Consider the following 14,609-nt stretch of genomic DNA (forward strand, 5'->3'; position numbering starts at 1 on the left):
GCATTAGCTGCAAGGTCGTATTTACAGAGATCCAGTTAGTATTTGCAAAAAGGCGCTTCTCGGTGATTTGTCTCCTAGAGGGAGTTCTGGAGCTCTTAATCCACACCTTTCAAAATCCCCACTGCAGGTGCCTCTGTGAGACAGGTAGTTGACCTGTGTTTGATTTCCAGCATTGCCTCCTATCCTCTGTGTGTGACTCTGGAAAACTGACTTCCTCTCTCTAGGTCTCAATCTCCTTAACTGTAAAGTGGGTTTTTGCAGAGACCCCAATAAGAGAATACCTGGAAAGCACTGGAACTTAAGCATTAGATCTCCACCCACTCTCATTGCCAGCTTTAAGTTGTAGCCTCTCTCAGAAGAAAACAGAGTGTAACTAGCAAACTTTCTACCTGTAGAGTCGAGACGGTCAGCTACCATCCCTCCAGTTTACATTTATTCAATGTAAAAAATAAGAGAGACCATGTTATAGGATCTAAACCATTTGCCCCATTGTCACCTTCTCAGAATGATGGTCAGGGTGGAGCCACCAAGACCAGTGGGGCAGTGAGGCACTTTGATTTCAGTCAGGTGTGGAGGTTTGAGTCCTGCCCAGAATACTTGTTATATCTCTGATCCTGGGCAGAGAAAAAAAAAAATCTATACAACAGAGATAACGATAGTACCTCTCAGACAGTGTTGATTTGAGGGATTAAATGAAACAATGCATGTAAGGTACAATATCTGAAACCAAAGAAACACTCAGTAGGTATGAGCTGTTCTTGGTAGGAGCAATTTTTAATTCATGTATTGATTTAACCGATTCTCATTAGGCATCTGTATGCCAGGAACTGCGTGAGACAGAGACAGAGGTGGATGACAAAACCAGGTCCCTGCTCCGACTGGCGGGACCACCCAAACTGCTGTCTCTGACATTTAGAAGCAAGGGCCAGTGTTGGGATAAGTACATGCAGGTCACGCAGGAGGGTGATCTGAGAAGAACAGTGAGATCTGGGGCTGGAGCTACTCCCAGGGAAAGCTCCAGCCAATTATACCAGCGACAGAGCAATAACCCCTTCCAGGAAACCAATAAACACAGGGTAGTAGCGATGCTTTCCTCTCAGGAGGGGGGCAAGAAGGAAGGAAAAACAGAAAACAAGCAAACAGACAAAACCTGCCTATGTCCCCCAAATTGTGGCCCAGGGTGGTACCTATGATAGCAGAGGTGCCCGGCAAAGGAAGACTGCCCCCATCGGCCTCAGATTACAGGGACATTTTAGCTACTGGGTGGGGCAGTCTGCACAGAAAGGAATACAGAGGATAGGAAATTAAGTCAAATTCTACAATCTTACCATTTAAAATCTGGACTAGACGTGACAGCAGGGGATATATGTTATATTGAGATCTTTAATCCTATCTTCTGTGAATATATAGACCTAAGTCCATATTTTTATGTTTTTACCTATATTTAGTTAGCCTCTGGTAGTATGTAGATAACTATACTCTTCTTTGGACAAGCAAGAGTACAAGAATTACAACATTTTCTTCTAAAATAGAATCCGTGTTCTAAGAAATACAAACACAAAGCACGAGAAAAACCGACAAATGGATTCTTTCCCCCAAAGATCAAAAGCCCCCTCCCGCCTTGCCCTCTTGCCTCTCTCCACCCCACATCCCTCTCAACAATGAATGCAAGGCAGACTGGCTCGAAGAAATTCACAACCGCAGTCTATCGCCGTTCAGTTGCCGTAGGCACAGCCCGGGTTTCGCCGTGAAGGCTGCTATGCAGCGCCACGCCCCACGCGCAGAGAAAGGATGGAAGCCACGAAGAAAATGAAGGATGCGCCCCAGGGAAGATCATCCAAGCGGGAACAAAAGGGAGCCCCCTGCAAACGGGGCCCTGGGATTGGGGCACCTACACATTTACAGGGGCTTGTAAGGCTATTACCCTACGGGCTAAACGTCTGTATCTTTCCTTAAAGGTGGCTTAAGTGATACCTAGAAAAATGGGCGTGGCCCTCAATACCAGGGCACAGGCTGAATCTAAGAAGAACCACTGAGGTCAGACTGGGAAGGAAAAGATAATCTGTTCTCCGCTTATCCCAAACAGAAAGGGCAAGTGCACACTGGATATATAGCAAGTGGCATATTTACAGCCTAGCTGCACAGGAGAGCAGTGGGTCATCTCTCCAGAGTTAGGGAAATAAGTAGAAACATTGTGCTTTTGTCCCAATCAGTTTAAAAAAAGTATCACCACAGTTTTTTGCAAAGCCAACTGGCATCGAGAAAACACTGTGAATTATTAGCAGAGACTCACTATGTTTTTATAATAATGTGAAATCAACGCTATCAGGTAGTGGTCAAGGAGGATGGGTTTAAGCCCAGTGCCTCTACCTGGGGACAGAATCCCCACCCATCCCAACTCTATCCCCCGGAGAGTGTTCCTCCCCTGGGAGCTGGTGGACAGCAGCTAGGGGTGTGGCACATGTGTGTCCAGTGAAACTCAGGTGGAAAAGGTAGGATACTGCAAGAGAAATAAACCACCTGACAATAAAGTGCCAAAAGGCAAGAAGAGCTTCTTCCTGCCTGCAGAGGGGAAGGTCCTGGACGGCAATCAGGCTGTTCCAAGCCTAACGGGAACAAGTGCAAACAGACTCCTGCCCACAGCAAAACCTAGTGGATGGGGCAGATGAACTGCAGAAGCAGGTACATCCCTGCCCTAGGGCGGCTGCAGAGCCTCCCAGGGGCCAGCTCATCACTTCCTTTGTTCGTCGTGCAAAGATGGAGTAGCCACACGTTCCCCTACTACACACTACACACACACACACACACACACACAAACAAAACTCATTCGCTACAGACAAAGCACAACCGCGCTGCTTCGTGCTCAAGTAACAAATGTCAGTGGGTTTTCTGTTGCTTTTGTCTTGCCCTTTTAAAAAACTGTCCATTCCAGCCTGTCGTGCGTCCTTTCCAGGGGTGGGGGTGGGCGTCATTTCAGCGCATTCTGGAGAAATCCCAGACCCGGGCGCGGTATTTTTGCCGTGAGAGCGGCTTGCCGGACGCCAGTGAAAATGAGGCTTCTCTACCTGGTAATGGCACATCCCCGCTCCACCCCGCCCTAGGGGCTCGCCCAGCGCGTCTGACACCCGCCGGCTGCAGGGCTCGGCTCTGCACACAATGGCAGTTGGACGCGGCGTGCACACAGCACGCGCCTGCCACCGCAACCTAAAATGTGCTCTAAAAAGTCAGCCTTTTCTTGGGGTGAAGGGGAGAAATTACAGGGGAAAATGCAAATGCATCAAGAGCCAAAAAAAGTTGGTTATTCTCACTACAGCCACGTTAGCTGTCCAGTCCCGAGTATGACGCATCGAGATATGAACTGGGGTTAATACAAGCAAGCCGCGGCCAAGGTGAGGACGGATGGTCAGGCACCCCATCAGAGCCACGGGGCTGGAGCTCAGAGAGGGGCGCGGTCGGGCTACCCAAGACCTCTGGGGAAAGGTGTCATTTCTCCATGCTCCACCCCGCCAAAAAGGAACCTTCTACCAAAAAAAATCACCTGGGGCAACTCACATGGACGACCCCGGTGGCGCGGGGGTCGACGGAGGGCCTGTTATTCGGGAACTACCGAGCGGTGGGTAAGGAAGATAAATAACCCAAAGTTCTCCACGCCACTGTCACTGTTTGGGTTTCCTCTTTGTTTGGTTTTCCCCAAACCCCAGGGTCGCTCCGTCTGGGTGGCGCCCCGCCGCGCCGGCTGGACTGACCGCCACTCTCCACCCCCTCGGACCCCGGGTCCCGGTCCCTCCCTGGGGACTGGCCCGGGGACGCCGGCGGGATCCAAGCCCCTGCAGAGCAGCCGGGAGCGAGCCAGCGAGCGAGCGAGCCGGAGTGGCGTCCGACTCACCGTGATGCGCGGGATGTTCTTCTTGCCTTGGTAGGACATGGTGGCGGCGGCGGTGGCTGCAGCAGCTGCCTGCCTCCCTGCTCCTTCTGCTCCTGCTCGCCCGCGCCTTCCTCAGCGCACAGCGCCCCGAGATCAGGTGGAGCGAATGGTGCGCCGGCCGCGGCCGCCGCCTCCTCTCGCCTCCGCCCCCCTCCCGGTCTCCCGCGGCGGCTGCCAGAGACAATAGTAAATCTCCCTGGTCCCCCTTTTCACCCCCGACCTCCCTCCCGCTCCACACACACACATACACATACACACACACACACACACACCCTCCTCACTCGCGTTCACGCCCGGGCTTTTTTTTTTTCTTTTGCGGTACCAGCTGGGACCCCGTAAGACAAGAATGGCTGATCCGCGACTCCTCCCTCTTCTCTCTTATCCCTATTGATTTTCCTCTTTGCATCTGCCTCACCCACTTTTTCTTTTTCTCCCTTTTTTTTCCTTCTGGTGACTTGCGAGTGCAGCAGTCAGCCTGCTCCACCGCCACCAGGGGGCGCGAGGGACTGTTCGGGGCGGGGATACTGCAGTCCCCAGCGTCGGCAGAGCAGCACCAGCGTCGCCCGCTCGTCCCCGCGGGCCAAGCCCACGCCTCCGACCTGACTGATCCGATTTCCCACCTTCCCCACCCTCGTTTCAGAAAGGAGACGGCTCCGGGCTTCTCTTCGGGCACCCGCTCTCCTCCGCCACCCTGCGGGCTGAATGCGGCAGCCGCCGCCTTTGTTACCACGGAGGCCGGGCGCCGCCTCTGCTGGTCACCGAGTGTATAAACAGCCGGCGCGATCCCCTTAGAAAGCCGAGAACCGCGCCGACTTCGTGCAGCCTGGCCAGCCGCTGCTATCCCGAGACCATGAAAATGGGGATCAAAAAATGCGAAGTAACCCTCACTCTCGGAGGGTTGCGAGGGGACCCCGTGTCGGCTACCATCAGCCGTTCTCTGTATTGTAAACATAATTCTCGAAATAATGTGCCTTAAAGGAATCCCACTGTCTGGCTCTCAGAATCGATGAAACAGCAGTAACGCTGCTCCGTGAGCAAGAAGCAGAAAACACCTGTAGTGAGAAGGCAAAAGCCCTGGCGAGTTACTGCGCAGCCGTGGTTTTTGTGAGCCGTCCGATGAGTGCTGGTCACAATCCCGAGTTTACTTTAGGCAGGGCTGAGACAAAGGTAAGTGTGCTATTAGAAGCAAAAGACACGACCTTTCGGTGCTGGAATATATTCTTATTTTGCTACGTGCTTCAATTAAACGGCCAAGGAAGGCATGTTTGGAGGAAACAGGCTGGGGGCTGAGGGATGGTCAGATGGGGGGAGCTTTCTAAACTCTCCAGGAAAAAAAAAAAAAAAGACACACCCAAATACACCATTCACCATTTGAATAACAACAACAATGGCGTGCTGTGCAGAAATCATAAAGCCGCCCTCTCAAGTCTTTTATGATCACTTCAACCCCTTATGAATACAACCGCCCCCTCCTCATAGAAATTCCGCAGATTATCAGTGAGCATGACTAGGTCTGTGTTAGGGAACTTGAATTCACATTTCTATAAGGCAGGCCACCAACCACACTTTGGGACATCTTTTCATTAAGTTAAAGGCTTCCTTTGCAATAAAGAAGCTACATAAAGTATCCACAGAATGAGGGTACAGAATACTCCGGCTTAGGTTTTCCCTAAACCTAAAATGAACCAGCCTGGTCACATAATTAAAGGGCAGGTCAAGCCCCCCTAAAACTCACTCGAGTGAGTTAATCCAAGTGGCTGGTTATTCATGGGTAACTAGGCTGAATGCAGTCTTCACAGGAAAAGCCCACAGCATTATCCACCTTATTTCTATGATCCTTTGGCTTGCAGAATGAATGCCAAGAAAAGGTCACCTCTCTGTACTCTTTGCAAAGCACAGGGGAAAAAAAAGAAAAAAAGACTAAAGCCAAAGACACGCCCTAAACATTTTGCTTTGTTCTGAAAGCATTTAAGTGCTAAGACCACTAGCCAAGAGTTGTGAAATTACAAAGCATTCTGGGGATTGGCATGCAAATGAGCAGGATTATATTTAGAACAGAGTAAAAAGAGAATTAACTACATACTATGCAACCCTGCAGAGGTCTGAATCTTTCCCATTGATTTTACTGCACCAAACTTGTTTAAAGGGATCTTGGAAGTTCTTCTAAAGAAAAGGGGGAAAAAAAAAAAAAAAAAAATATATATATATATATATATATATGTAGGGGACATTTACAATTCTAAAGAAATGCCACTGCCTTCCTTCTTTTTCTTTTTTTTTAAATTTAGCGGGTTTGTCAGGTTTTTTTTTCCTTTCTTGCATGCTAATTATCTCCTCTGTTACCATCATTAGAATCCAGAACACTCTCTGCTAAATAGATTTATTTATACCATATTTTTGGTCACTTGATGATTTTGGGTGCGTCTGTTCTTTCAAATTACAAGGCTTGGTTAATCTCCTTGAGGTCAGGTTTGCCTGCAAGAAGCCATGCAGAAAAGGACTTGAGATGTTTCTCTGGATCAGACTGCTGTGAAAAGCCATGCCCAGGAATGCATAATAACCAGCTAATCGGTTCAAGCTGTTGCCATGAGCAGAAATGTACAACAAACCCTATTTTTTCCCCTCTTTCATCCCCTTCAATCATGTTTCTCTTTTTTAAATCAAAATCAAGTGTCTGAGATGAGTTTGAAAAGAAAAGCTGTCGTTGGCTGTGCCCTTCTTATTCAAGGAGTAAGAAGAAAGGCAGCGATCAAGACGAGATGCCTCTGTGTCTGGCCAAGAGAGTGAGCGGTGGAACCAGCATGGATTCTTGCTCTTTTCCACAGTAGAATGACTCTGAATGGTTTTCCTTGGATACACAGCAGTATTTGGCTTTGGGTATCTCAGGAAACTATGAGAGAATGAGAGGGAGATGCAGAGCGACTTAATTTATGGTCCCAAAGAAACTTAATTTTGGACACCAAACTTAGCACATCCATAGATTTCCACACCTCAGTCAAGGCTACTTTATTCTTATTGCTCAGGCCAAAGCCTGATTGGCATTGTCCAAACCTTGACTTCTCTTCCTCAGTACAATTCAATTTGCAGTTCACGTCCAACCTTAAGGTTGGAAATAGTCTTGGGTTTATTACATATGTACACACTATGATCTCTTCTCTCCATCTACAAAGCTTCCCTCTGTGTTTAGGCACCACCAGCTACCACCTGAACTACTGCAGTTACCTTCTAACTGGACTCTCTTCTTCATGGTTATGCATTCGTTCATTCTCACAATATTCAGCATTTATCCTGTGTATACTACTTATTTTCCTAGGATCTAGTGCTACAGATATGAATGATAATAATGCTGATGATGATAAGTATTCCCTGGTGGCCCAGTGGTTGAGAGTCTGCCGTGCAAGGCAGGGGACACCAGTTCAATCCCTGGTCTGGAAACTAAGGCCCCACGTGCTGTGGAGTACTAAGCCCAGCACCACTGCTGAGCCTGTGTTCTCTGGAGCCCACACCACGACCTGAGAGTCTGTGTGCCACAATGAAGAGATCCCGTGTGCCGCAACTAAGACCTGATGTAGCCAAATAAATAAATTAAAAAATAATAATAATATCCTGGATCTCAGGGAGTTTATTTTATACCCTTAAAAGAACACCATGTGCTACCTGCTAGTCCCTGTCTATGCTTTATTTATCTTCACAGTACTTTTGATCACATGGTATATTATTATCTTCCTTCTTGTCACTAGAATGTAAACTCCCTGAGGGCAAGGAATGTGTGTTTTATTTACTACTGGGTCCTGAGTGTGTGAAACAGGGCCATGCCCACAGAAATTGCTCAATAATTCTTAGAAGAGTGAATGTAAAAACCTTTCAAACTGTGTCTGAAGAAAGAGTAAATAGATGGAAGAAGAGCTTTCCTGTTCTTAGTTCTTAGACTGTCCTGTTCTTAAAATGTCCTTAAAGGGCATTTAAGAAGGTCTATTTTTGTTCCTCTTAGCCTTCTTAGGGTTTCCTGATTCTAGATTTCAGAGCAACGGAATTCAAGATGGTGAGGAATCATTTTGCTAAATCCAAGGCAATACAGGGGCCAAGGAATGACTATAAAATAGATTTGGTACCTGAACAGTGATTAGAGAGCTGTGACTTTGAAATAAGTTGCCATCAAAGCATAAGAAAAGATCAAAAGGCTTATGTTAATTTAAAGAATTTCTTCTTTAAAAATTGATACTGAGTTCATAAGAAAACTATAGACTAGAAACCAGGAAGTTGTACTGCTTAAAGATCTGGACTTGGAAATAGAGGAACCTCAGTCCATATTCCAAGTCATCCAGTTCCTATTTCTATGATCTTCAGCAGATTAATTATTTCAACCTTTTGAGTCTTAGTTACCTCATCTCTAAATGAGTATCTTATGACCTACCACATAGTATTTTTGTGATGATTTATTAATTCATTCAACTAGTATTTATTGAGTGCCTATTATGGGTCTCCAGGCACGAGGCATACAAATATTTGAATAAAATAGACAAAATGCCCTAATGAAGCATCCATCCTAGGGAAGGGATAAATCAAGAATAAAAAATTATATAGTGTTTTTTTTAAAAAGCATAGTGTTTAAAATGGTAGCAAGTACACTGGGAATAAGATACGGATGGGGAAGTGAAAGTCATTCCAGTGTCTTGAGGATAGGCTGAAATTTTCCACATCAGGGGTCACAGAAGGTCAGGTGAGATGGTGGTCTGGTCTCTTAGAATGGTAACAGTGGAAGCAGTGAAAAATGGCCAGGTATTAGATATAGTTCAAGATAAAGCCAATAACATTTGCTGATGGATTTGATTGGGGTATGAGAAAAAGAGGAATCAAGTTCAGTTCAGTTCAGTCGCTCAGTCATGTCCAACTCTTTGCAACCCCGTGAACTGCACCATGCCAGGCCTCCCTGTCCATCACCAACTCCTGGAGTTTACTCAAACTCATGTCCATCAAGTCAGTGATGCCATCCAGTCATCTCATCCTCTGTCATCCCCTTCTCCTCCTGCCCCCAGTCCCTCCCAGCATCAGGGTCTTTTCCAATGAGTCAACTCTTCACATGAGTTGGCCGAAGTATTGGAGTTTCAGCTTCAGCATTAGTCCTTCCAATGAACACCCAGGACTGATCTCCTTCAGGATGGACTGGCTGGATCTCCTTGCAGTCCAAGTGACTCTCAAGAGTCTTCTCCAACACCATGGTTCAAAAGCATCAATTTTTCAGCGCTCAGCTTTCTTCACAATCCAACTCTCACATCCCTACATGACCACTTGGAAAACCATAGCCTTGACCAGACGGACCTTTGTTGGCAAAGTAACGTCTCTGCTTTTTAATATGCTCTCTAGGTTGGTCATAACTTTCCTTCGAAGGAGCAAGTATCTTTTAATTTCATGGCTGCAATCACCATCTGCAGTGATTTTGGAGCCCAAAAAAGTAAAGTCTGACACCGTTTCCACTGTTTCCCCATCTATTAGATTATACTAAATGTATTGGCCTGAGCTACTGGAAAATGAAGGGGAAATTGTAGGAGAAATGGGATTGTAGGGAAAGTCAGGAATATGTTTGTGGACATTCCTATTCAACGCCCAAGTGAGGTGTGGAGCAGGCAGGTAGATATTCAAAATCAGAAATCGAAGGGAAGAGTTAGGCCAGAGATACAAATTCGGGAGCGGTTAACCTCTGAGTGTTATTTAAAGAAATGACTCTGGAAGAGCTGGCCAAGGACATGAGCAGAAATGGAGCTCTGAGGTAAGTGAGCATCCTGAGGCTAACAGAAAACCAGCAGGGACAGAGGTCAGTGAGAGAGCCTGGACACCATGAGAGTCAGTGCTGTGAAGGTCAAGAAATACAAATTATTTCAAAGAAGAAGTGTTCACGTGCTGTTGAAAGGTCAAGTGCCATGGGGAGCTGAGAATTCATCAGTGCATGAAATCACCAAGGGCCTTGTCCAGAGCACCTATAGAATGAGTATCTTCATACCCATCTTACAGTGTTTTACGTGTGTGTGTGTGTGTGTGTGTGTGTGTGTGAGCAAGTAGTAGATTACTCAAGTAATATTTACTGTGCATCCACTATGTATGCATGTGTGTGTGTGTGTACGTGTGTGTGGTGTCAGAGCAGTCTTAACGAAGCTGTGGGGATGAAATCTGATTGGAAGGATTTCCCTAGTGGTCCAGTAGCTAAGAATCTGCCTTCCAATGCAGAGGATGCTATTCGATCCCTGGTCTGGGAACTAAGATCCCGCATGTTGTAGGGCAACTAAGTCTGCAAATATTGAGTGAGCACCACACCTAGACAGCCCGCTAGCCACAGTGAAGATCCTGTGAGCCACAGCGGAGACCTGATGTAGCCCCCAAAATAAAATTAAAAAAAAAAAACCAAAAAACGAACGAAGACTATTCTTTAAAAAAAAAATCTGATTAGAGCATTTCCAAGAGAAAAATCAAAGTGTAAATGGGAAATCCCGAATATAAGCAACACTTTCAAGGGGTGTTTTGAAACAGGGACACGGATACAGAGCAGTAACTAGTAGAGTAAGTGGAATCCAGTATGAAGGAAATAGCCCAGCATGGTTTAATGTCAGTGGGGCTGATTCAGAAAGAAGGGGTCACTTCACAATAGGAGAGAAATGGGACAGCACAGGTGACATCTAGTGTTCAGATGGAGGGCCTGCCCTTACTCAAGAGCAAAGACTGTTCCTCCACCGGTAACCAGAGGGTTAGCGTACACTGGCACAGAGACAGGCAGCTAGGTAAATTTCACGGAGGGAGTTTATAGCAGTTCTCTTCTGACTGCGTCTATTTTCTCTGCCATCAGCCAAGACAGTCTGGGAGAGAAGGTACTGAAAGTTAAGAGGGGTGAGGAGCTGGGATAAAATCAGTTTTTAGGAGAATAAAGGGACTACAGAAATACGGAGTGATTCCCTGGCAGGGCTAAGGATCTGCCCCATCCCAGGTAGCAGCCATAAATTCCGAGAAAGACCAGGAGGTATACCTCTACTCATATACAGCTGGATACTGTAGTCTTGCAGCAGGCAGCCTGCGGAGCTTCACCAGGGTTTCACTGGATGAGCGCTGAGAAGAGAGAAGGAAACTCGCGGAATTGAGGGTAAAGCATGGGATCTAAACCAGTTGTGAGAGAAAGCAGGGCACAAGGATGGGGGTGGGGTGGGCAAAGGACAGTAGATATACTGAAGATTAAATAAGATTATTCATGCAAAGCTCTTAGCACAAACTGAATTAATGAGATGGCAGCTGGCTTCCCTGATGGCTCCGACGGTAAAGAATCCGGCTGCAGTGCGGGAGACCTGGGTTCGATCCCTGGGTTGGGGATGATTCCCTGGAGGAGGGCATGGCAACCCACTCCAGTATTCTTGCCTGGAGAATTCCATGGACGGAGGAGCCTGGTGGGACAGTCCATGGGGTTGCAAAGAGTCGGACACAACTGAGCGACTTAAGCACAACAACAACAACATTCCTACCATTATTTTTTAATGTTCTGGTTACTATTTGCTGAACTCACTTGTGTCAGGGACTATGTCTTATTTATCTTTGTAGTCTCCAACTCTGCTATAAGGCTTGGAAGAGTAGAATCAATGAGGGGAAATTAACTGAATGGGGGGGAAAGTCAAGAATATTCTGTCTTCCCTTTAATCCCCCAAATATGTAAAATAAGTGCTTGGTAATTTACAGTTTTGACTACTGAAAAATTCTACTTTTTAAAAATACATTTATATTTTGCTATATAATTACGGGTAAACATTCCCCCTGGTCCTGATTTGAAGGATGAAGAAAAACATAGTCCCAAAACAGAGAAGAGTTGTGAAGGGGCAAGAGCTACACAGAAGGCTTTTGTGAAATATATAGGCTATTCTAATGTGAATAAACATTTAATCCCAGAACTGCCCATTAAGTCATCTGGGTCCATTAATTTTACCTACATTTCAAACAAAGGAAACCTTAGTCATGTACTTCCAGTGCCACAGAATGAAAATCAAAGTGGTGATTCACCTGCTATTATTAGATGTTTACATATTAAATACACAGAAATAACCTGACAAACAATCCTATCCTTGAAACACATAAGCCAAAAAAAGAAAAAAAAAAGTGTGACAGCCAAAGAAAAGTATTCTCAGGGGCTTATTCCAAATCAAACTTCTATTAGCATGAGCAAGGTGTGCAAATCTGTGGTGGTGTGCAAACCCGGAGTCGCTCAGTCGTGTCCAACTCTGTGCAACCCCATGAACTGTACCCGCCAGGCTCCCCTGTCCACGGGATTCTCCAGGCAAGAATACTGGAGTGGGTTGTCATTTCCTTCTTCAGGGGATCTTCCTGACCCAGGAACCAAACCTGCTTCTCCTGCATTTCAGCCATATTCTTTACCAATGGGCCACCAAACCTACTTCTTCCCCGATGGACATTCTTGTTGATTTCCTCAGTGGAGGATGATTCTGTAGGCCTCTGGCTTTCTCCAAAGCCTGGGTGGCCTCTTCAGGTTTTAAAGACAACTTAATCCATACCTGGAGACACTTTGACAGCACATATACATCAAAGGCTGTCAGATCTGAGCAGCACCGAGGACAGGAAAGGGCTACACAGAAGGTCCGGGATGCAATAAAATGGCCCTGCCACTTTAGCCATGTGCCCCAATACATTCTACTGCACTGGAGGTGTTTGTGCTGCGAAAAGTCACCCCGTGAAGGTTATGCACTTCCAACAGGAGTTCACAGGTGACACTCTTAGGGCTCTGGGATAAGAGAATTATGCACTATTTGGAAAACAGGTTCTTGAATGTTACTGAACCTTGGTAGAGACAGAAGTCTTGACTGGGTCAAGAAGTGGTCATGCAGTCAGAAATGTCCACCATGAGCTGGGTTCTATCAGACCCGCCAAGTCATAAGAGCAAGTTGGCCAAGCAGCAACTGACCGTGAGAAGGGCTAAAGGGCACAAGTCAACTATCTGAGCAAGTGGCCCTGTGTCCCATGCCATTCACTGCTGCTGCTCCAGGACCTTTGGTTAGCACACACCTGTGGTCCTTAGGATCAGCTGATGGAGGAGGAGAACACCTGAGCCTGATTTCTAGAAGGGTTGGCTCGGTACATAGATCACATTGAAGTCTGACCATGGCCACTTGATAGTCCTACTCAGGGGTGGTGTTGACAGACAGTAGTGAAGAGATCCTTTCCCAAACGGCCAGAGCTTCAGACAGTAACCTAATCATCCACTTTGGAAAGAAAACTGCTCAAGATTATGTATAGTGTGGAAGCATTCTTAGGTGGTAAGGGGAAGGATTAAAGATCAAGGAAAAGGTAGCCTTAGCTAGAAGCACATGGGAGACTTATGGGAGTGGGCATAAAGAGTGAAGATATATATGTGTGTGTGTGTGTATATAGTCTATCTTAATGTCCTCCAGAGAGCATCCATCACAGAAGAGGCATGAAACAATGAGGGAGACAAAATGTCTCAGTTAGCTGACATCAGCTATCCTCAACCCAATGTTGGCACACAATGGGCACAAGAATGGAGGAGACGGGATGGAGGCCGTGCAGAGAAGGCCCACATACCAGTGCTGATCCCACTACTGGTGCTCTCAAATGTCATGCCTGCCAGCAACAGAGAGCAACACCTCCTCCCCAAGATGGCACCATCCCTCAAAGATACACACAGAGGTAGATAACCTTAGACTCCTTTCACACTGGAAAGCATGGTGATTCATTTTTATAGAAACGAACACATATTCTAGACATAGATGTGTACCTTCTGCTGTTGTGGCCTCAGTCAACTCTATCTGAGGACGTAAGGAGATTTTGATACACTGGCAAGGATTCACACAGCAATCACATCAGATCAAGTGACTTGTTTGACAACAAATAAGATGCAAGAAAAGCCACATGACTGCAGGATCCACCAGTTATGTCAAATACCACATCAGCCTGAAGCTGCCAACCTGAGCGAGCAGGACTGGCCTACTGAAGGCACAGCTGAGGCACCAGCTCAGAGACGACCACTTGCAAGGATAAGGCACCATCCTCTGGGATATCCTGGGCACCGTAAATCAATGCGCTTTATACACTGCAGTGTCTCAAAAGGAAGAACATGTGGATCCGAGAACCAAAGGGAGGAAGGAGGAGTGACCCCTTTTACTTTCACTCCCAGGGGCTTTCCTGGTAATTCAAATGGTAAAGAAGTGAAGTCACTCTCAGTTGTGTCTGACTCTGTGACCCCACGGACTGTAACCTACCATGCTCCTCCGTCCATGGGATTTTCCAGGCAAGTTTACTGGAGTGGGTTGCCATTTCCTTCTCCAGAGGATCTTCCCAACCCAGGGATCGAACCTGGGTCTCCCGCAACCTACCAGGCTCCTCTGTCCATGGGATTTTCCAGGCAAGAGTACTGGAGTGGGTTGCCATTTCCTTCTCCAGGGGATCTTCCTGACCCAGGGATCGAACCCGGGTCTCCAGCATTGCAGACAGACGCTTTACCATCTGAGTCATCAGGGAAGCCCCAGACAGTAAAGAATGTGCCTACAAAGCAAGACACCAGGGTTCGACTCCTGGGTTGGAAAGATCCCCTGGAGAAGGAGATGGCAATTCACTTCAGTATTTTTGCCTGGAGAATCCCTTGGACAGAGGAGCCTGGCCAGCTACAGTCCACAGGGTCATAAAG

General features: G+C 46.7%; 1 protein-coding gene across 2 annotated transcripts in view; it reads right to left on the bottom strand.

Moving 5' to 3' along the window:
- The window catches only part of DPYSL3 (dihydropyrimidinase like 3), a 115,976-nt gene that overhangs the window by 59,425 nt on the left and 41,942 nt on the right, over positions 1–14,609 (bottom strand). The window contains exon 1 of one of the 2 annotated variants that reach the window (XM_065918855.1): positions 3,887–4,064. The exons of the other annotated variant lie outside the window; for it this stretch is intronic. Within the exon in view, the coding sequence (XP_065774927.1) occupies positions 3,887–3,925 (39 nt within the window). The 5' untranslated portion in view covers positions 3,926–4,064. Of the gene's footprint in view, positions 1–3,886; positions 4,065–14,609 lie in introns of those variants that run through there. 2 annotated transcript variants of the gene reach the window in all.

The sequence above is a fragment of the Muntiacus reevesi genome, chromosome 1 (genome assembly GCF_963930625.1).
Source record: "Muntiacus reevesi chromosome 1, mMunRee1.1, whole genome shotgun sequence".
NCBI lineage: Eukaryota > Metazoa > Chordata > Mammalia > Artiodactyla > Cervidae > Muntiacus > Muntiacus reevesi.